Raw genomic sequence first — 22537 nt, 5'->3', positions numbered from 1 at the left:
TATATGTAAAAAATTTTTTGTTAATAAATGTGGTATATACAGGAATATTTACTAAAAATAGATATGGGTTGATTTTTGCCCAATGTTTGGACGGTGTTTAGTTAAAGTTTGGTCAATTTGGTTTTTCAGAGTCTTGATTAAATTTTTCGTAATAGATGATTTTTGAAATTTTTTTTTTAAACGATGTCAAAAATCATCTGTTAGTAAAAGTATGATTTAGACCCTTAAACACAAAATTGATCAAAATCGGCTTTTAGTAAATATACTCCCTGGTGTTAGTGGTCTATGTTGGATATACTGGATTAGGGAATAGGGAAGATGTAAGAGTTTGATAGTAATTAGTTGTGCTAAATTTTACAGTCCGCTCTAGTAAAGGGACCATGGGGGTGATTCAGACCTGCACCGGGCATCGGTGCATATCAACGGGATGGTGCAAAAAAAGTGATGGCACGGGTGACTGACAGGAAGAGGCCATTTGTGGGTGGCTTTGTAGTAGTGTCTGTGAAAACACAGGAGGAACCAGGCGTTTGGAGGGAGGGTTTCTGACGTCAGCTCCGGCCCCGATCATCGCAGCAGCAGAGTAAGTCCTGGGCTGAGCAGAGACTGCACAAACTCATGTTTGTGCAGCTCTCCAACAAATGCGATCGCACACCTGCACACAGCAAATACCCTCCCCCCGTAGGCGGCGACTACCTGATGATCGCAGGGATGCAAAAAACGCACTCTAGTGATCAGGTCTGAATTACCCCCCTTATGTCCACACCCACAATGCATTGGATAAGGCACTATAGAAAATGATGGAATACACTTACATTCCATATAATTTAGTACCTACTATTAGGAGAAGTGCTTAATAAGATGAGCAATGTGCACTGTTTGCCTTGCTTATCCATATGGTCTATGCCTCATTGAGCTAATATAAAGGCTCTACAATTGCAAGTGTGTGTAGCTGTTCATTTTATGGTGTCAAGGTCATTGGATGTTTTATTGCCAGCAGTTTCTAGCACTTACTGAAAAACATACAGAGAGGAGAAGGCGGCACACATTTAACAGTTAAACAACAGTCTACAAAAGAAAGGGTGGGAGTAAATGACAGAGGAGATGATAAGTATAACAGAAAATTGCCTGTAATTGGAAAATAGGGTACCTGAAAAGAGGAACAAATAGCACCATTCATTTCAAGACTGGTCTGAGGAAAAAAATGTTAACTGCTTCGTGAAGTGCTTCCCTTTTCAACCGCCGCACACTAAGGTTTAGAGATACAAGCTTGCAGAGTATACTGTATCTAGATATACATGATAGCTCCCTGTATTAATAAGAGCAGTTTGTAAAGTCAAAATAAACAGTTAAACTGAAGTTGCTTGTCCTGTTAACCCCGTAGATACAAGTCCCATGGCAAAATTTATTTCCACCAACTGCCCTGAGGTGTTTGGGAAGACTGGTCCCTTTGGCAATCTCAAGGGAACCCCACACTTAATTGTTCCTGGATTTTACTGTTATCAGCAGTAAGATGGCAGCACTGTTTGTGGGTGTATTAATGGGGGTGGTGTTGCCATTTTATTTTTTATAAAGAGTACTGGTATACTCAGTGTAGAGCTGCTCTGACTATGGGGGCACGTTGCTTCTAGTTGCAAATATACATTTAAACCTGAAAATAAATTGCTACTGTACCAATGCAGACCTTGGTGTATCTTGTGTTAACACACAGCTCTGTATAGGGAGCTAAATGCACGTTTTTCCATTACATAGCATTTGACCCACTGGTGTTAATGAAACATTAGTAGTTGACAGTGGCGGAAGCTGCCCCTGGGCTGCGGCTCCGACCACAGTTTGCAGGGGGAGCCAGTCAGCACATTATTATTATTATTATTACCAGTTATTTACATAGCGCACACATATTCCGCAGCGCTTTACAGAGAGTATTTGGCCATTCACATCAGTCCCTGCCCCTTGGAGCTTACAGTCTATATTCCCTACCACACGTACACGCACACACATTCACGCTAAGGTTAAGTTGTAGGGAGCCAATTAACCTACCAGTATATTTTTGGATCATGGGAGGAAACCGGAGTACCCGGAGAAAACCCACGCAAGTACGGGGAGAATATACAAACTCCCCACAGTTAGGGCCATGGTGGGAATCGAACCCATAACCTCAGTGCTGTGAGGCAGTAATGCTAACCATTACACCGTCTGTGCTGCCCATACAAACAGATATGTGATGTTGTATGTAATACATGTGCTGGCTAGCCTTACCCAGGGCTATGCATGCCTACCCAACTTTGCTGCAGACGAGGGAGGGACATTATCGCGCGCCAAAATTTAGGGGGTGTTGCCTATCAGAAAGGGGGCATGGCCTCACGGCTAGTGCCACAATCGCAAGCCACGCCCTCGTTTTCATCATTATGGGGGCATGAACAGCGCTCAGAGAGCTGCTGGTCATGCCCCCTGTCCCTCAGCACAGTATCTATCCACCGCTGCTCTGCTCAGAGCAGCGAGTGACGGGGGGATCTCCAACTGCCCCCTCCCACTACAGAAAACTGCGACCCGCGTGTGGGACAGCGGGACAGACCATAAAAAAAACGGGACTGTCCTGCCAAAAACGGGACAGTTGGGAGGTATGGCTATGTGTATCACTGACCTGCCGCCACTTCACTGGAGACATAACTCTGCATGTCTATCGTTTTCTATAAACCCGCCCCCTGACTCCCACTGGCTCACAGGGGTCGGGAGCAGGCTTATAGAAAATGATATACTGTAAGTAAGCAGAGTGATGTCTCCTATGCTTCAGCAGCCAGCTGATCCTTGGGTAAGACAGCCAGCACATGTATTACATACAATATCACATGTATGTTTATATGTGCTGACCGGCTGCCCCCTGAATGTGTGGTCGGAGCTGCAGCCTGGGGCAGCAGCCGCCACTGGTAGTTGAGCTGCATTGGTCAGTGATAAATGTAGTAGTCATTTTGTGCTAAGGCAGTGGTAGAACAGCGCTGCTTGTAATCATTTTTTTAGAGTACAAGTGAAGCATGTGGACAGAAAGACAGGACAAGATATTTTATAATACAATGGATATTTACCATAGCTAGGCGTTCTCACTGTACCACTATACAAATAACACTTTAGATCATTCTAAGTACAATCGTTTTTAGGCTTTTTTATAGTTGAAATTAATAGTGTTTCCAGCTACTGTATGGAATGCATTCCCGTTTTGGAGTATAATCCAAAGAAAGCAAAAATGATTTCTGCTTGTGAATAAGAAGCAGTAATTGGCTAGGATTGTCAGCACTGTTAGTCTGGGTTCCATATTTTTGTACCCCACACTCCCCTCCAATGGTGGCCATGACGGCACATAAGACCTCATTCAGTAAGGATTGCAAAATTTGCAAATCGTAAGCTGCCCGATTATCGAATGACTGCACATGCGCAGCATTCGCATTGCGCACACGCGAGTAAAAATAGCAACAGAAATTGTGTACACATCTTGATCACAATGTTGCCGCTGTTTGACTGACAGGCGTTCCTGGGCGGAAACGTGACGTTTTCTATGCGTGTCTGAAAAAACGCAGGTGTGCCCAGGCATTTTTAGGATGGGTCTCTAATGTCAGCGATGACCACTTCTTCTTGTGTCACAAGAATTGTGGATGACCTTGCTTGGTGCAGATAGGAAAAATCTTCGATGTTCTGGGAATTGCGTATGGTTATGTGATCACCCCGCATATTGCAATGCATTCACAATTTCTGCAATGCCCATTTTTTCTCTAATTCTGGGCGGCAACTATTTGATCTCAGCAACTGCTTTTTAGCAGAAATTGCAATCCTTACTGAATAAGGTCCATAGTACGAGTTGGTATCGGGAGACCGGTGTTTGGGATCCCAGAGGTCACCATACCGACCCCATAATCCCGGTTCGCCAGTTTGCTGGTGGGAGGAGGTGGGGGGGGGGGGGGGAGGTAAGGGCAAGGAAGCCCCTTGCGGGCTCGGTGGCTCGCTGCGGTCGCCACAGGTTTTATTCCCACTCTATGGGTGTCGTGGGAATAGCCCCTGTTGGTCGACTGTCGGGCTGGCCAGAGATCGGGATTCCAGCGTCGGTCATGTGACCCGGTAGGATCCCGACTGCCGGTCACATGACTACATCCCCACAGTCCATACGTCCCAACTGTCCTGATTTATAATAATGTGATTATGCACGTTATACCAATAGCGAGGTGAGCTAAAGCAGTCATGTTACATTATGACATAACAATAAAAAAAAACTAAATTTTTGTGTTATTGCTAACATCCTAAAGGACTGCAAAGTTTCATAATTTTTAATCACTGTTTCTTTTGTGCAGTTTTTTTTAATCTACAAAATATATTAACTATGGCAAACATTTGTTCTGTATTAACAGTTTGCATTAGTTTGTGCATTATTCTTGGCATATAGGTTTGTTTTGTTTTATTCATTTATTTAATCATACAATTTTTCCAAATTGAGCTGTTTAGAATATGCTGAAGGAGTGTTTATTGAGCACTGGTGTATGGGCAGATAGAAGCATTCAACCTCAGCAGATGTGTCCTGGCTTTCAGCAAAGCATTGCCAAAGTCACTGACCTAAAAAGGAGTAAATATGATATGAGCACATTTTCTGGCTATGGGGGAATTCAATAGTGTCCGTAAATTTTTCACAAACAAAAAAAGGTCTTTTACTGCTAATTTTGCCAGGTGGTCCTTACCAGGCAATTCGATTGTATCCCATTTATTTGTGCAAAAAACACATGGATGCAGCATAAGTTTCCGGATCCATATTTTCTCGTGGTCGTGATAGCGAAAACGGGTCAGTTATCAGGGATTTTTTTCACCAGTCTGCAGACCGGTATAAAAAATCTCTGACACTGCCGGCTTTCACGGCTAATTGGATAGCCCCCCAGGAATCATTTATCCGCAGTAATTTACCACGGCTAATTGGATACCCCCCTAAATTTGAATTTAATTACTGTGTTGTGATAATTTTTGTTTTTTTCAGTATATAAATCCATCTACTCATCCAGTAATTTGTAGTAAGATGGCATTTCATATCTGTTTGGAATTAGTTCAATAATTAATCATAAATTAAATTAACTGTTATTTAGCATCCTGTGTAACATGTAATTTTTGTGCTCTAATAGAGTCATTTGTATTGTCTGCCCCCAAGGATGCAGCAAGACATATCTTCCTATTGATATACCTCCCAATTGTTGAAGAACTGAAAGCGGGGCCTCAGGTGGAATGGCGTTGTCTCAGGTGGTGGGTGTGGCTTTGCAGTGCAAACCCCTGTAATCGTCAGTTTGGGGGCGTGCCCAGCACTCCCTGAGCAGCTGGGAAGCTCCCTGTTCACCTCCCTGCACTGTAAGCGCACGGCATCTATGTAGTGATCACCAGCTGCACCAGAGCAGAGCAGTGGTGATCGCAGTCTCTCGCAACTTGACCCCTACCCCGCCCGCGGGACATTGCGACCCATGGGTGGCATGGCAGGACAGTGTCCAAATAGCAGGACTGTTGCGCTGGAATCAGAACAGTTGGGAGGTATGTATTGAAAAGACACCATGATCAGTGCTACATACATCTCTAACACTTCTGAGGAGGATGAAATGAACTTTTTAATTCTGCATATGTGTCCCGATGGTTACTGCCAAGGGTGCATATCGCAATTCCATGGAGATTCATGCGTTACTGTGCGGTGACTGGGTTGGCTATCGGTGGTGTTAGGGGCGTATTGGTGACTGTGTCGAAAGATGCAGTTCCTCTGGCATCGGCGGCCATGTTCCGATGGATATATTGAGCAACTATAGGATTGCTGCAATGTCCAATGGTGCAACCAATGTCAAAGCGATGGTGCGTCTTTGTGCATATGCGGACTTCATGCCTATCAGCCATGACATTAACATAAAGGCGCAGTTAGTGATTGATATGTTGTTGAAGCTGCTGTTGCAAATGTGTCCACCCCTGAATCACCTCCAGTATTCCATTATCTTCCTAATGAGGCTGAAATAAAAATCAGATTAAAGTAAGCCTTGGAACTTTCATACAAAAGAAATGTCTACTTAATGTGAGGAGTGGGCAACTGAAAAAGTGTGTAGTGCAACAGCACTTATTGTGTTGTATGTAGAAGGACATGTAGGCGTGTGCTCAGGCATTGTGGTACCGGTCTGCAGGTAAACGTGATATACAGTATAAATGAGAATATTTTGCTATTAAACCAGGGGTGGGGAACCTCAGGCCCGCGGGCCGTATAAGGCCCGCAAAGCCACTTGATCCAGCCCAGCCAGGCTTACCTAACTGATGGAGATGCCGGGCGCCAGCTGAGATTTTGTTACCAGCAGGCTCCCGACTCCTTCCCCTCAGCAGCAGCTGGAGGCAGGAGCTCACTCCTGAGCTCCGGCTTCCGGCTCAGGCAGTGTGCGTGTGAGGCTGTACAGTACTATGGGAGAGACGTCATGACTGCTCTCCCATAGTGCCAAGGAGCGGGCGGCCAGGCGAAGGGCAGCGGTCCGGAAGAAGGACCGGGGCTGGTGAGTATTCTTTTTTTTTTTTATGTGTGTGTGTAAGCGGCGCTACTAGGGGGCATATCTAATGGGGCATAATAACTGACTGGGGGCATATCTAATGGGGCATAATAACTGACTGGGGGCATATCTAATGAGGCATAACAACTGACTTGGGGCATATGTACTGGGGGGCATATCTACTGGGGCATAACAACTGACTGGGGGTATATATACTGGGGGCATAACTACTGACTGGGGGCATATCTAATGGGGCATAATAACTGACTGGGGGCATATATAATGAGGCATAACAACTGACTGGGGGCATATGTACTGGGGTGTATATCTACTGGGGGCATAGCTACTGACTGGGGGCTTAACTACTGACTTGGGGCATAACTACTGGGGGAAGGCTAATTTTTACGTTGATAATTTTTGTATGGCCCCCGAAGGATTTTATAAATATCCAAATGGCTTTTGTTAGAAAAAAGGTTCCCCACCCCTGTATTAGACCAATGGACTTTCTGTTTTTATCTCTTAGAATGTTTCATTTGAAAAGTGATTAAAACTATATATTATATATTGTAGCACATTTTTTGCAATGGTAATTCTCAGTAGATAAAATATTTTGGAATGAAAAGGAATGAAAACAATCCTTTATGGGATATATTGTATCAAGATGTGGAATTAGAGTTATCCAAGATACTAAAATTCAAGTGATAGCACCTACAGTATGCCACTGTGCCAGTTTGGCCTAATGAAAGCTGCTGGTGTGATACTGTATTGCTTGTCCGTCTCTAGCTTCAATTTGTACAACATCTCTGGGCTTTTGCAAATTACCATGCATACCAAAGAGAAGTATATATATATATATATATATATATATAGAGGCGCCGGATTTCCCTGGATATTTTGATACAGAGAGATTTATATAAAAAATAATAATATTTTATTAAAACAATCCAACACAGCTTGGATACAATAACTAAATACAGTCGTATTTCACATGAAAAGTACACAAATGTAAATACATAGGTAAAGTGACATGGTGCAAATTAACAGCGCAATTCTCATTCATCACAGTACCATATTTAAAGTGACACAGTGCATGACGGGCATCAGACTTATATCAGTCTCTCACCAAAAGCAGGTGCTGCGGTGGGCTAGCTATATGATAGTGCATTCACCGCACACACTGCACCCATATAGTATACTTACCCCTCCGGAGTCCCAGTAGTGCGGGCACAAATCACTTGGAAAATGGCCGCCGTGGCCATTTCTGAGTGATTTGCGCATGCGCACTGGAGATGTCCCTGGGAACAAGGCGCGGGCACCTTGTTCTCAGAGACCTGCACATGCTCAGTAGACTCTGGCCTTATGCCAGAGTCTACAAACTGCTGGAGAGAAGAGGGCCCGCAGCAGAGGCTGCACGGGGGTCCCCTCCTCGCTTGAAACGCCCCTGATTATAACCCACCCAAATGTAACTCTCTCTGCACATGTGCAGTGCAACATGGTTTTGCCCATTAGTGTGCTTTTTTCTAACAAACCTGAATAACCCCTTAAGCACTGGTGTATTTATAATGGGTGCAATGTGTGCGGTGCACACGGATCCCTGAGTCCAGAGGGGGGGGGGGGGGGGGCCCACCGCACACGTTGCATCCATTTTTTTGAATACTCACCCTCCAGAGTCCCTAGCTGATGGCAGTAGCAGAGTTAAGTCACAGTGAAAATGGCGCTGCGGCCATTTTCACAGCGTTCTGCGCATGTGCAGTAGAGTCTGAGCCCCTCTACAGCGCTCCGGGCAGAGATGAGGGGGCCCGAACGGAGGAGGCTGCACACAAGCATCCTCCTCTCTTAAAGCGCCCCTGCCCTTAAGTACTGTCTGTCTATGTCCCATTTGTTCACAAATCCTTATTAAAGAACTCAAGCTTTCAGGGGTGGGGTAGAAATAACTTGCACTAGAGGAATCTCACTTTGACTTGTATGAATACCTCTGGAAAATTACATTCTACCGAATATTTTTCTGTACATCAGAGGTTTTAGAGCATTGGTGTATAAGCCTCAACACTATGTATTTGTGTGTGTATGTGTTCAGGTGTTTAGAACACTGGTCTCAAGGCCACTTGTAACATATTAAAGGGGGGTAACCTAAAAGTTGCTCTATTGCAGGGGGAAAACACAGTTATGCAAATAGCTTAACTGAGTGGCTTGGAGGAATGTTTCTCTGGGTATGTTGGCAACATATTCCACTCCCAGCCACTCTCACTGCAGCCAGCGTCATCTGAGTGACCTTAAGTTATGGACGTACCACTGCAAATCATGCCAAGCTGTAAAGTACGGATACTTTTGTTTGGGTCATCCACCATACTCCCCAGACCTTGTACTGAGCGATTTTCACCTGTTTCCAGTGCTCACATGACAGTTTGGTGGCTTATGTTTCAACAGCGATGATGAAGTCAAGACTAAGTGAAATCGGTACTCCGATCCAAAGACACGTTGTTGTTGTTTTTCTACACTACTGGTTTTGAAAAACTGGTGTCACATTATGACAGGTGTTTAAACCCTAATGGTGGTTATATTGATAAGTAGTGTAACTAAAAGGTATGTAAATCAAAAATTATTTTCAGAAATGTCTTACTGTTTCTTTGGTTCGGGTATGATATCCCGGCAGCTAAAATCCTATCAGTGACAGCGGCATCCCAGCGTTCAAAATCACAATGGATCCTGGTAAGTATTTTAACCCTTACCATAATCCTTCCCTCCCCCCCCCCCCCTCCACACAGCCTAACCCTAACCCTCCCCCTGGTGTCTAATCCTATCCCAGTATTTACCATCGGGATCCATCAGGATTTTTACCATCAGGATGCCACTACCAGGGATCCTGGCTGCATCCTGTATATTTCATTTTTCTGTGCTGGTATTAGGAAACTTACTTTTATGATACCCTCGTACAGAGGCGTAACAAGGGTAGGGCGAGTGGGGCACGTGCCCTGGGCGCCTTGGCAGGCCCAGGAGAGGGGGTCGCTGCCGCCGTCCAGGGCATCATGCCCCACTCGCCCCCGTCACGCCGAAATGTGAGGGGAGGAGAGCGCAGCGTCTCTCCCTCCCCTCACCGCCGTTGCCAGCACTAGCAGAGCTTCCAGCAGCGCTGCGTGTGTCTGGTCTCCGGCGGCGTTAGCCAATCAGAGCTTGCGGACCGGCTCCTGATTGGCTGCCGGTCCGTGAGCTCTGATTGGCTAGCGAACCGGCGCCACACAGCCGCCGGAGACCTGGAGCGGTGAGGGGAAGGAGAGGCGCTGCGCTGCGCTCTCCTCCCCTCACATATCAACAAGCGGTGACTGACCGGGGGGGGGGGGGGGGGGCACAGTGGGGCATGTATCTGGCACTGAGTGGGGCATGTAACTGGCACTGAGTGGGGCATGTAACTGGCACAGTGGGGCATGTATCTGGCACTGAGTGGGGCATGTAACTGGCACTGTAGGGCATGTAACTGGCACTGTGGGGCATGTATCTGGCACTGAGTGGGGCATGTAACTGGCACTGTGGGGCATGTAACTGGCACTGTGGGGCAATGTAACTGGCACGGTGGGGCAATGTAACTGGCACTGTGGGGCATGTAACTGGCACTGTGGGTCAATGTAACTGGCACTGTGGGGCATGTATCTGGCACTGTGGGGCATGTATCTGGCACTGTGGGGTATGTATCTGGCACTGAGTGGGGCATGTATCTGGCACTGAGTGGGACATGTAACTGGCACAGTGGGGCATGTAACTGGCACAGTGGGGCATGTATCTGGCACTGAGTGGGGCATGTAACTGGCACTGTGGGACAATGTAACTGGCACTGTGGGGCAATGTAACTGGCACTGTGGGGCATGTAACTGGCACTGTGGGCAATGTAACTGGCACTGTGGGGCAATGTAACTGGCACTGTGGGGCATGTATCTGGCACTGTGGGGCATGTAACTGGCACTGTGGGGCAATGTAACTGGCACTGTGGGGCAATGTATCTGGCACTGTGGGGCAATGTATCTGGCACTGTGGGGCATTGTAACTGGCACTGTGGGGCATGTATCCGGCACTGTGGGGCATGTATCTGGCACTGTGGGGCATTGTATCTGGCACTGTGGGGCAATGTAACTGGCACTGTGGGCCATTTCCAGTGGACACACCCCTTCTGGTGCGTGTCCACACCCCTTCTGGAGCGTGACCACGCCCATTTTTTTCGCCGAAGGCGCGCGCACATGCTTCTTTTGGTTTTTTTTTTGTTTTTTTGGGGGGGGCGCCATTTTCCATCTTGCCCTGGGCTCCGAAAACCCTAGCTACGCCTCTGCCTTCGTATGTAAAAAGATGATTCAACTTTATATATATTAAACCTAAGTGGCGAGAACTGGATCATGGGGAAGTGAGGCGAGTGTCGTTGGGCGGCGGTGGATTAAGGTGCTCTTGTTCTTGTTAAAGAGCACATTGTCCAGACCTCTGCTAGCTGCAGTAGAAGAGGCAAAGTTCTGTAGCAGACCACTGAGGTGGTTAGTCATCGATAATCTGGCAGAGAGCTGAATGGTGACCTTATCACTACGGGGGACATGTACTAAGCAGTGATAAAAGTGGAGAAGTGAGCCAGTGTAGAAATTTCCCATGGCAACTAATCAGCTGCTCTGTACAATTGTATAGTATGCAAATTAGAAATGTTACGTCAATGCTTATTGGATGTCATGGGCAACTTCTCCACTGGCTAACTTCTCCACTTTTATCACTGCTACATGTCCCCTTAAGAGCTGCCACATCATGTGATCCAGCTCTTCTACTACATGTAGGCCTTGTACAGGACTAGCAAATGGGGCAGAAAAGTGCCAGGAAGAAGACCGTTCTGATCACTGCTCCCACTGTGTATGGTTATGGTAAGTGAATGTGGAGAAAAGGGGAGGGTCAGGGGATCAGAGATGGCAGTGGGGTGGGTGGTAGATAGCAGGAAGGAGAGGGTGATTATGTGTAACAGCGAGGAGAGAGGGGAAGAATAGAATGAAGATGTGTGGGATGAATTGCAGGAAGGAGAGGGGGGCTGGATAGCAGGGAGGACAGGGTGGAATGGATAGCAGGTAGCACAGGGCAGGGAAGATAGATGGCAGGGAGAAGACATAGTATATAAAACTGGGAAAACAGTAGGACAAGCATCTAACAAAAAACAAAACAAAAAAAATACTTTACTATGTTGTCATGAACAGTTAAATATATAATTTTTCAGAATGTGTTGATTTTTTTAACCACTTTGTTCACATTCCTGGATTATACCCGAGTTTCTGAAATTGGATCCCCATAATCCGGAATTCCCAAAATATCAAATGGTTCAGGAATTGGAATCCCTAGTAGAACATACAGTTGTCTGATTAACATGTCATTGTATAGTATTTGGAGAGTTAGCTTCTACTGAGTTCCACCTACAGTTTGACTTTCTGTTTTCATTACTGTGTGATGGAATATAGGAGGCCCAAGAAAATAGGAATCATCAGAGGCTGACTAGAAAATATTAGCCTGGCAGAGAACGCAAACAGTACTGTCCCTTAAATAGCAGTGCATCCTTTAAAAGTGGGTTTAGGCAAATAACACAATGGCTGATTAATAAGTCTTGTAGGAGGCTGTAGCTGTAGAAAATACGTAGCTTACTAGAGTTTCACATTATGTATTTATGGGGTTTTCACTGGCAATTATTCTCGTTGGGTAAGCTTTTTTTCTATCAAGCATCAAGGCGGTACTCCCTTTTCTAGTAACGCGAATCTCAGATGGCATTACTACAAAAGGTTGTCCCCCCCCCCAAAAAAAAAAAAAAAGACTCTGGGCGGGATGTAATGGAGTCCGAGTTTGCCTGACGTCCAGGTTGGCCATTTTTTTAAAGGGGTGGTCGGTAACAAGGCATGGTTTTGCCTTGTAAATGATTCCCATACGTCGGGCGAACTCGGATTTCATTACATCCCGCCCTTTATTTGTAAAATAAAGCACTTTATTTTATGCAATACTGTTTCAATTAAATATTACAAATAATTATTCTAATAATTATAAAGAAATGTACTTATTAGTTATATATAGCGCAATATGTGTGTGTAGGAAAATATATAATTTTCTTTTTCTTGATTTATTTAAATAAAGTTTATTTTGTGTTGGTAATAGTTAATTAGATAGATGTTACTGACAATCACCAGAAACTCATATTCCAATTGAACTGCTGTTTCAAATCTGCCTTAATCATCACCTCAGAGATGCAGTTCAAGTGATAGAAGTGGCGCTGGTGTTGTATTGTGGAGTCCATATAATAAACAAGTACTGAGTACTTACCATCGCAATATTGGTCCTGTTGAACTCATGTAGACTACAGGAACTCTGTGGGACCAATGCTTGATCAGTGAATAGTGAGGACACGAAAAACGCATCAAGCACTACTTTGCAAACTGGGTCAAAACATGCAATAAGTGACCTGGCCCTGGTAGCACATGACACCCTGCCCACAGACAGGGCCATCATAACAACATTGTAGGCCCAGGGCAAAGCAATGTACTGGGGCCTCTGTGGCCCCCCCACATGCGTATTTATACAGTGTATGGCTGTCAGCACTCTGATTTGTAGATAACTCCAGCCATCCACCAGTCAGCATGCTGACAGCCATTCACTGTCTGGCTACAGGCTGGGAGGCAGGTAGGGAATGCTGTCTGGCATCTTTCTCTGCCTGCCTTTCAGCCAGCTGTACTATGCACAGAGTGAGCAGCCGCACACTAGAGCAGCCAGGCAGCATTCGCTACGTGCCTCCCAAGAAGCTCCATAGGCACCACTAGACACTAGATATCACCTGGCCCAGCCCACCCTGGTTTGAAGGACACTAGAATCGTGGGGGCCTGGGCACCGCCCAGGGTGCCCATATGTTAAGATGACCCTGCTCATCGGCCTAGCTCGCAGCTGAATATAGATTAAAATGACCATTTCTCACTATCCATTTCATATTTTTATCTATATTATTTTGTCTGCAAGCACATCAGTTAGCTCTCTTCATGCTTGAATAATATGCTTTAGCATAATATAGTGATATTCGTCAGTGTGAGCAGAAACTGCAGTGGTTACACAGTTCTTGATTTGACATTTATTAGTAAATATGACTTAGAGATTTATCACTCTTTCAATTGTACTCCATATCCACTGAATGAATGGGAAATGCAGACTTGTACTCACTGGCAATACATATAGTATAGGACCTAATTCATGTTTGTACGCTGTGGCTGATGTTCACACATGTGAGTGATTATCGGTTGATTGCGCATGTGCTGTGATCGCTCTGCGTTTGCGTCAAGGTGCCACTGCAATCTCACTTGCAAGGAGAATATAATGTCAAAGTGATTGACAGGAAGTGACTATTTGGAGGTGGAGTGGTTGCAAGAACACAGGCATGTTATCACCGTTTTTGGGGCGTGTATCTGCCATCAGCTGTGGGCTCGTATGTACAAATACATGGCGTCTGCGTCGCTACTGCCATGCCCAGTCTGTGTAACCATAATCCATCTCTTAGACCCGATGTTCCTCATTTTTGCTTATAGGCTGCGAATGTGTACATAGTTGCGAATTAGTTTTCAATAGCTCTGATGGGCGTCTGTTTTTTTTTTATGGGCAGCAGATTCACTTGGTAACATTAGCAGTTCCGTAGCCTAGAAAATCACAATTGCATTTGCATACAAACATGAATTAGGCCCATTATTTGTTGATTACTACTGTAGATAAGACAAATCTAAAGGGGGGTACTCACGGAGCGACTAGACTAGATTGCTTAGATTTTAAGCAGTGATCACTCCGTGTGTACCCCTCACAGCGATAGCGATGCGCAGCCCCGCGCATCGCTATCGCTGGTGCTAGATTGGCCTCCATGCAGGCTAATCTAGCAGGTCACTCACTGCACCCGTCTCCCCCCGCACGCTCAGCACACCGCGCTGTGCTGAGCGGGGGGAGAGATGTGTGCTGAGCGGTTCGCTCAGCACACATCTCTCCCCAAATCGGCCCGTGAATATGGCCCTTAAAACATCTATTGTGGACTAATGTACATAGGTTTGAAATAAATTATTAAAGTCACATACAATTGTGAACAAACATGTTCTTAATCTTGTTTTATTGTAAACTTTGAATCTGTTAATCTAATTTTGTGTATTGTGTCTCCACTGAAATGTATCACATAGCTTCTCTCCTGTTTCATACCTGGATGAGTATGTTTTACAGTATATATCAATCTGACTTGTATTTATCAATACTTCATAGATCTAGAAGCCTCAAGAACAAAAGAAAAGATAAATCTAAAGACATAAAGAGGTAAGGATGTTCACTTGTTTTGTATGCTTGCCATATCATGCTAAAACAGAACTGCCAGCTTTTTTTTTTCATCTATCACTTCAGATTTTGTTGATTAGAGTTGCAATATACACATTTAAAGTCAGTAGTAACACAGTCATTATACTAAGCAAGTAAGATATGCCATATTCTACTTTTATTACTTTTAAGATGAGTATATCCGTTTTGCCATACTTTGTACATACAGTAGTGGGTTTATGTGCAGTTGCCCAGTGGCCTCACGATTGTAAGGGCTCACGGCAGATAGCACCTTCAAAACCCCCTACCCGCTGGAGGTTGCAGCCGTCGCTGATAGCAACCCCCACCTGGAGCTCACAGCGGCCAAAGTGAAGCGTAGAGCTGCCAGTGACACTTCCATTCTCCCACCCTGCCGAAGCTTACATACGCGGCAGATAGCACCCCATACAGCTAAATCAAGGGGGAACTGCAGCATGTTGGGAAATTGTGAGCTGGCTGTTCTCCCAGACTGCTAAATGGCCTGAAAAATAGCCACAGCAGCAGGTAAGGTGGTGCTTGCCTGTCCTCTATGGTGTGTTTCATGAGATCTATTAGTGTATATATATATATATATATATATACACTAATAGATCTGTGTATATATATATATATATATATATATATATAATTTCTGACAAGTGTTTTACAAAACTGAAAAATAGAAGCAGATTGGCATGTTACTTATGTTTATGACCGTGAGTGCTGCCACTTTGTAGGGCCAGATGCGTCATCGCTTGGAAAGTGATAAAATGAAGAGTGAAAGTATCAGCCAATCAGCTCCTAACTGCCATTTTTCAAACAGCCTGTGACGTGGCAGTTAGGAGCTGATAGGCTGGCACTCTCACTCTCCATTTTAGCACTTTCCAAACGATGATGCATCTAGCCCACAGTGTGACTTTTTACACTATACTGCTTGAGGGCACCTAGCAACGACACTCTAGAGCAGGGGTGGGGAACCTTTGGCCCTCCAGCTGTTGTTGAATGAAACATACCAGCATGCCTTGCTACAGTTTTGCTATTTGGCCATGCTAAAACTGTTGCAGGGCATGCTGGGATGTGTAGTTCAACAACAGCTGGAGGACCGAAGGTTCCCCATCCCTGCTCTAGAAGTACTGGAGAGCCGAATGCTACATATAATTTATATGTAACAGGTGGAAAAATCAGCGGCACTTAGATCTTCGAAATCGAATATATTAAAATCACAATAGAATCCCAATGTTTTGGGGCTCATAGAGGTCACCAGAGCACCTTCTGTGCAATTAGCTGAGTGCCGGACTTTATGCTACATTAAATATATATATATATTCAGGGACCAAGTGGTGTGGAGTACTGTATATTCTCCCCATTATTGCATGAGGCTCTCCCCATGATTACATGGGGTTCATATGGGCAATCCAGTTTCGTCACACAATACAATAATTACTGGTTGGTTGGTTGGTTGGTTATTATTATTATTATTATTATTATTATTATTATTACTAATACATTTTATTTATTATAAGGCACCACAAGTGGTTTGCAGAGCCTTACATTTGACACACATTAGAACAATATAGGGTACACAGAATGTAACATTATAGTAACAGAAAAACTAAAACAGAGCACGGGTAACAATTTGCACCACAAGCCTCAGTATACAATACAGCTGAGATGTAAGGAAGCAAAGGAGTAATCGGAGTACTACTAGGGGCAGGCAGCTGTTGGAAGAGATAAATGGTAACGAGTGAGGGGAGATGCAGGTATAGACGGTCGCTAAATAGGACAGAACTGTAATTCAAGTGTGAGAGAAGAGGGCTGTTAGAACAGGAGGGAAGAGGGCTCTGCTCCAAGGAGCTTGCAATCTAAGGGGAGGGTGAGACAAGTGACATAAGGTGCGAGCAAGTGTAAGGTGGCCTGCTGGCAGGAAGTAAGCAAGGCAGAGATGACCAAGGCATGAGACAGGGAGTTGGGGAGCATCCTTGAGTCTAGGCTATGTGGCAGAAGGGTACGTTTTGATGATCAGGTGGGTTTTCAAGTGGTCGTTTCAAGCTTTACAAGGTCAGTGAGAGTCTAATAGAGCGAGGGAGATTATTCCAGTGAAGGGGGGCAACACGGGCAAAATCTTGGATTTGTGCATGGGATACAGTGACCGGGTACAGGAGAGGCAACAGTCATTAGTCAACCGTAGAGGGCAGGAGGGAGTATGTAGGGAGATGAGTTTGAAGATTTAGGGAGTTAGAGAGGGTCTTGTAAGTGAGGTGAAGCGTTTGAAAAAGGATTCTGTAGGGAAATGGGAGCCAGTGCAGATTTTGTCAAAGGGGAGTAGCTGCTGACTGAAATGGTCTCTATAAAGTGCTGCTTAATTACAAGCACTGAAACGATGACAGAAATAATGGTGCCTAAGTGGTGCTGATTGCCATTCTTGGAGTACAGCACTTTATGTGATGACATATATATGGGAGGAAGTCAATTTGCGGTGGAATCGACTACCAACCGAAATCCCCACTCGGATGGTGGTCCATATACCATATATATATAGTTCCCCAGATCCCCCAGCAAATGAGAATCATCCACGGCACTGCAGGACTTGTAAATAAGCAAAGATTTATTGGCAATGTTTCGGGACACAAATCTGTTGTAGCCTGACGACGGGACTTTGTGTCCCGAAACGTTGCCATTAAATCTTTCATTATTTGCAAGTCCTGCAGTGCCGTGGATGATTCTCCTATATATGTGTATATATATATATATATATATACAGTATATATAAAATTCATTTAAATTGCGTACTCACCATTTGAAGAATAAAAAAGTTCTTTATTGATAGGCAATATACTCACAAAAAATACATAGCAGAAAGTGCATATGTGCAATGTCGACGTTTCGGTCCACTAGGGACCATCATCAGGACAGGCAACTGTGCATCCTTGAAGCAGCTCATAGTTAGAGACTATTTCAGTCAGCAGTCACTTAACCAACTGGTAACTATTGTATTGTGGGAAGAACTGGACGAACCCCGTGCAATCATAGAAAGAACATTCCGCACACCACTAGGTCCCTAATCAGAATTCAACTCACATAACCCCACAGCTACTTTATGACTTAGAGATGTTGACCACCATGCTGCTCAAATAGTCATGCCAGAAACTGTAGGCTCTCAAAATAGTGTCAGTGGAATGTACTGTTTGTCTCTATGAACTACCATTGTGAACCAGTGTTGGAAGTATGGTTTTCACAGCTGACAACCATTCACTTTATGGATGTAGTGGGGTGAGTGAGTTCTAGGTGCTGGACTACTGTATCATAACCTATAGGCACACTGGGTAGCTGCGTAGGGCCCAACAATTCTAGGGTCCTTTGCACAGGGGAGCTGGGGGCCGGGGGCATTTGCCCCCTGGGCTCGTGCCTCCAGAGCTCCTTGGGAGGCAGACTGAGAATGCTGCCTGGTGGCTCTGATTATGAATTACACAGCACAGCAGCATTCTCTACCTGCCTCACAGTCAGGTAGTGAATAGCTAGCATGTTGATTGGTGGATGGCTGGAGCTATCCAATCAGAGTGCTGACAGCCATTCATTTTATGGATACATGTGGAGAGACGGAGCAGGTTTGCTGGAGGGGAATGTTATTATTATTATTTTTTTATTGGTTCCTGTGAATGGGTGTGTAGGGGCCCCAATGCATTGCTTTGCCCAGGGCCTACAATAAAATGGCCTGGGTTGTGAATGAAAATATGATACAGTATGTATTGTCTATAAAAGTCATGCTAAGATACATTTTCACAATCCATTGCAACATAATTTTCCCAATAATTTTCAACTTTAAAAAAAGTAAGTAAATTGGTTTACCCATCGGTTTATTGATCAAATACATTACTTGATTGTGTTTTTGTTGTCAGGTGAATGAAATGAATTTCAAAATAAAATGAAGAAATAACTAAATTATTAAAAATGTAAATACATAGGGTTTTTCCCCTTATTAATTGCTATTCCCAAATATCAAGTGTACTAGAATTTAATTATATTTTTTACATTCCCTTTTGGGGGGGTATTCAATTGAAGTCGGAACTGCCGTCTTTTCGGAAAGACGTCAGTTTACGATTTTTTTTAGGTCGGATAGTGTTCCGACCTATTCAATCGGGCTGACGTTTTTCCGACAGGTAGGCAATTCCGACTTGTCGGAAAACACGTGGATCGGCGTATTTTGTCGGATTCCGCTGCCAAATCCGACAGGTTTTAGCCCCGTTTCCGACAATGGTGGTCATTCCAAGTTGTGCTAAAAAACGCTGGCGTGCCAGGTAAAAATGCAGGAGTGGCTGGAGAAACGGGGGAGTGGCTGGCCGAACACAGGGCGTGTTTGTGACGTCAAACCAGGAACTAAACAGTCTGCAGTGATCGCAATCTAGGAGTAGGTCTGGAGCTACTCAGAAACTGCAAGAAATTATTTAGTAGCAGTTCTGCTAATCTTTCGTTCGCTATTCTGCTAAGCTAAGATACACTCCCAGAGGGCGGCGGCCTAGCGTTTGCAATGCTGCTAAAAGCAGCTAGCGAGCGAACAACTCGGAATGACCACCCATGTCAATCCGACTTTAAAAAAAGTCGACTTGGCATTGTCGGGAATGGCCAAATCCGACACGATTTGGCCGAGAATTGAATACTGCATTGTTGGATCCTTTCCGTCGGAAAGGATCCGACATGCATTGAACACACCCCTTTACCTTCATTCTTTCCATTTATTGTTCCAAAAACATCTTATGCGGGTCCTCCTGAAAGTCAAAATGGACCCTCTTCGACACTTATTTGTTCCTCTCCCATAATATATATTTATAATTTACCCTTACTATATTTTACACTGTACACAACTCCGTTTCCTAGTCCAGATGGCATAATAATGGATTCACTGGGTCTATGGTGCTTCTCTCCAGTCCTCCTTTGATACTCTGGTTTACAGCAAATTAACATACCTCCTGAGTTTTCTTGTTGGGGATTCAGGACAAGAATGTGTGTGCCGTAGTGAGTGTGCATGAGAAGGAGGAGTGTGGTCAGCATTGTGCTTGACCACCCTTTGTCCTGGGTCAGTGAGCAGGACATGTCCGCAACCTTCTGACCACCTAAATAGGAACACTTAGGAGGTCTGTATTTGCTATGTACTGTAATCAAACTCCAATCTTTCATTGAATGACAGAGGTAGAATCTTGCTGTAAAAAGTCCATACATGCAGCTTGGACTTTGACCCCTTTAGATTCTTGTGCACAGCCCATAGTATGATCCTACTAATACAGTATCTGTGCAGCTCCTACTAGTGTATCTTTGTCCTAGCAGCTTTTCCAAATGAATGGAATGGAATTTTACTACTAAATAACATGCTTACACGTTAAAGGTGCATTATATAATTGAGGTGTTTGATCGTTAGTTATATTACATGTATGTTACCATTTCCAAAGTGTTTTACAACTTACGATTTAAAAAATGATCTTGAAGAAATGTTTTTAGCATAGCTCTGTGGCCACAGCACAACATTATTGTTATAGCCCAGGTTGACCTGTGTATACTGTATATCTGTGATAATATCTTAAATGTTATTGTTTTATTTTTTAAACAGCAGCTGTGTATTAGCACCTGTATTATTTTTATATAATAAGAATGTAGCCAGTGATGTATTATTACATCTTTTTAAAGGTCACTGAAGGTTATATAATTGTTTATAATTTCTTTTATACAGTATGTTATAATTCTCACAGAGCTGATATAAGTGAGTAATACACCTGCTCTGCTAAATCTGCAAATTAAGATTAGTTGAATTTGCATAAAACAATCATGGAAATTTGTAGTGTCTGGAGAGTAAAAGCATATAAGAAGCTAGTAATTTTATCCCAGACACAGAGGTTGGCATTAATAATAGGGAGTGTAGATGTATCTATAATGTAGGTCCATTTTTGAAGGGTAACAAAGTAAATCTGTCAAAGGAGAAATTGGGAATAAATCCTATTTTAAAGAAACCCAGGGTCTTTGAGGTGTGCTTGAGTGTCAGTCCATTAATTGAAACAAGAGTCAGGCAATCTGGTACTTCTCTAAATGTTGAAAAGCTAACCCTCCCTGTTTCAGTGGGAGGAACAGACAATTTCTAGTGAGACAAGGTTTCTTAGCCTTCCAGATACATTTTTAAATTACAGTTTAACATTTGTTTATAACTATGGGGATAATTCAGACCTGATCGTTGCTGTGCGTTCACGCACAGGGGGCGATCAGGTCCAAACTGCGCCTGCGTATGCACCGCAATGCGCAGGCATGTTGCATGGGTACAAAGCGGATCGCCGCTCAGCGATGGGTTTGTGCGACGGATTCGTTTGCACGGGCGATCGCAAGGAGATTGACAGGAAGAAGGCATTTGTGGGTGTCAACTGACCATTTTCAGGGAGTGTCTGGAAAAACGCAGGCTTGTCCATGCGTTATCAGGGAGAGTTCCTGACGTCAATTCCGGTCCCGGACAGGCTAATGTAATCGCATCGGCTGAGTAAGTCCTGAGCTGCGTAGAGACTGCACAAAATCTGTTTGTACAGCTCTGCTACCATGTTTTTGCACACTTGCACAGCTAAAATACCCTCCCCCTGTAGGCTGTGACTTTCTGATTGCAGCAGTGCAAAAATCGCTTGCTAGCGGTCAGGTCTGAATTAGGCCCTATAATCGGTAGTTTGAATGTGATTGTTCTAAAACATGCCATGTTTTGCTTTTAATATACATGTACGTAGAAATTAAAGTAGTGGTGGCTTACAAAAGCCGCTGCTTAGTAAATTTACCTCCACATTTATTATGCTATATTATGCAATTGACAAATCCTATTTTTCGCCTGTTCCCCTCTATATTTGTGAGCTTAAAAGTTACTGGCTCTATTTCCTAAGGTGTAGAATTTTTGTTGAGAGGGGAAAATATTTTTGTAATTTGAGTGAGGTTCATATTTTATTTTCTAAGGCAAGATCATTTTTGATAGAAGTATTGTTCAGTTCAGAGCTCAAGTAAGGTTTTTTTGTGGCCAAGGCACTTAAGATCCTGATCCATGGTCTGAAATGTGAAGTTTAACTCTGTGGTGTAAATCTTCTAGCCACCTTAAGTCGTTCCATTTACCACTGCCATCACCCCCCTGTACTAAAAATACAAATCATTTAAGATATTTTCTCCGGCTCGAACCCTCATGAACCTTCTGCTACACTTCCCAATCCATCTACTGTATATATCATTGTTCCCAGTAACCAAGGACAAATTCCCTGCACTTATCATCTCTCTCGCCAACTCCCCAACTCCATTGCCCCAATGCATGTCCCAACCTAGCTTACTCTTTAACCTGACTCTCTCCACTGGCACATTTGCATCCTTTAAACATGCATTAAGTCACACATTCTATCACTATTCAATGCTCTTAACACATTGTAATCTTCTTAATTATAAAGAAACTATCTCTCGATCAAGCCTATTTCTCCCTATTTCCCTCCACCCGTATACAAACTTCTTGAGTGACTTGTATACAACTATCTATATCACGTTCTCTGCAGTCGAGCTTCTCCTCCCACTGAGGCAGAGCTCACAAAATTGATTAATGACCCACTTAAAGCAAAGTCTAAGGATCCATACTCCATCCGTATCCTCCCAAGCCTCTTTGCAGCATTTGACTCTTGATCACCAAATTT

The 22537-nt window shown here is 44.0% G+C and overlaps 1 protein-coding gene across 5 annotated transcripts in view; it reads left to right on the top strand.

Moving 5' to 3' along the window:
* SRRM3 (serine/arginine repetitive matrix 3) overlaps positions 1-22537 on the top strand; it is a 648971-nt gene that overhangs the window by 561517 nt on the left and 64917 nt on the right. For all 5 annotated transcript variants that reach the window (XM_063953960.1, XM_063953959.1, XM_063953957.1 and 2 more), the window contains one exon: positions 14793-14843. In XM_063953960.1, the coding sequence (XP_063810030.1) occupies positions 14793-14843 (51 nt within the window). The remainder of the gene's footprint in view (positions 1-14792; positions 14844-22537) is intronic.

The sequence above is a fragment of the Pseudophryne corroboree genome, chromosome 2 (genome assembly GCF_028390025.1).
Source record: "Pseudophryne corroboree isolate aPseCor3 chromosome 2, aPseCor3.hap2, whole genome shotgun sequence".
Classification (NCBI taxonomy): domain Eukaryota; kingdom Metazoa; phylum Chordata; class Amphibia; order Anura; family Myobatrachidae; genus Pseudophryne; species Pseudophryne corroboree.
Note: the sequence above shows the minus strand (reverse complement) of the source record. Positions and strands in the feature narration are given on the sequence as shown.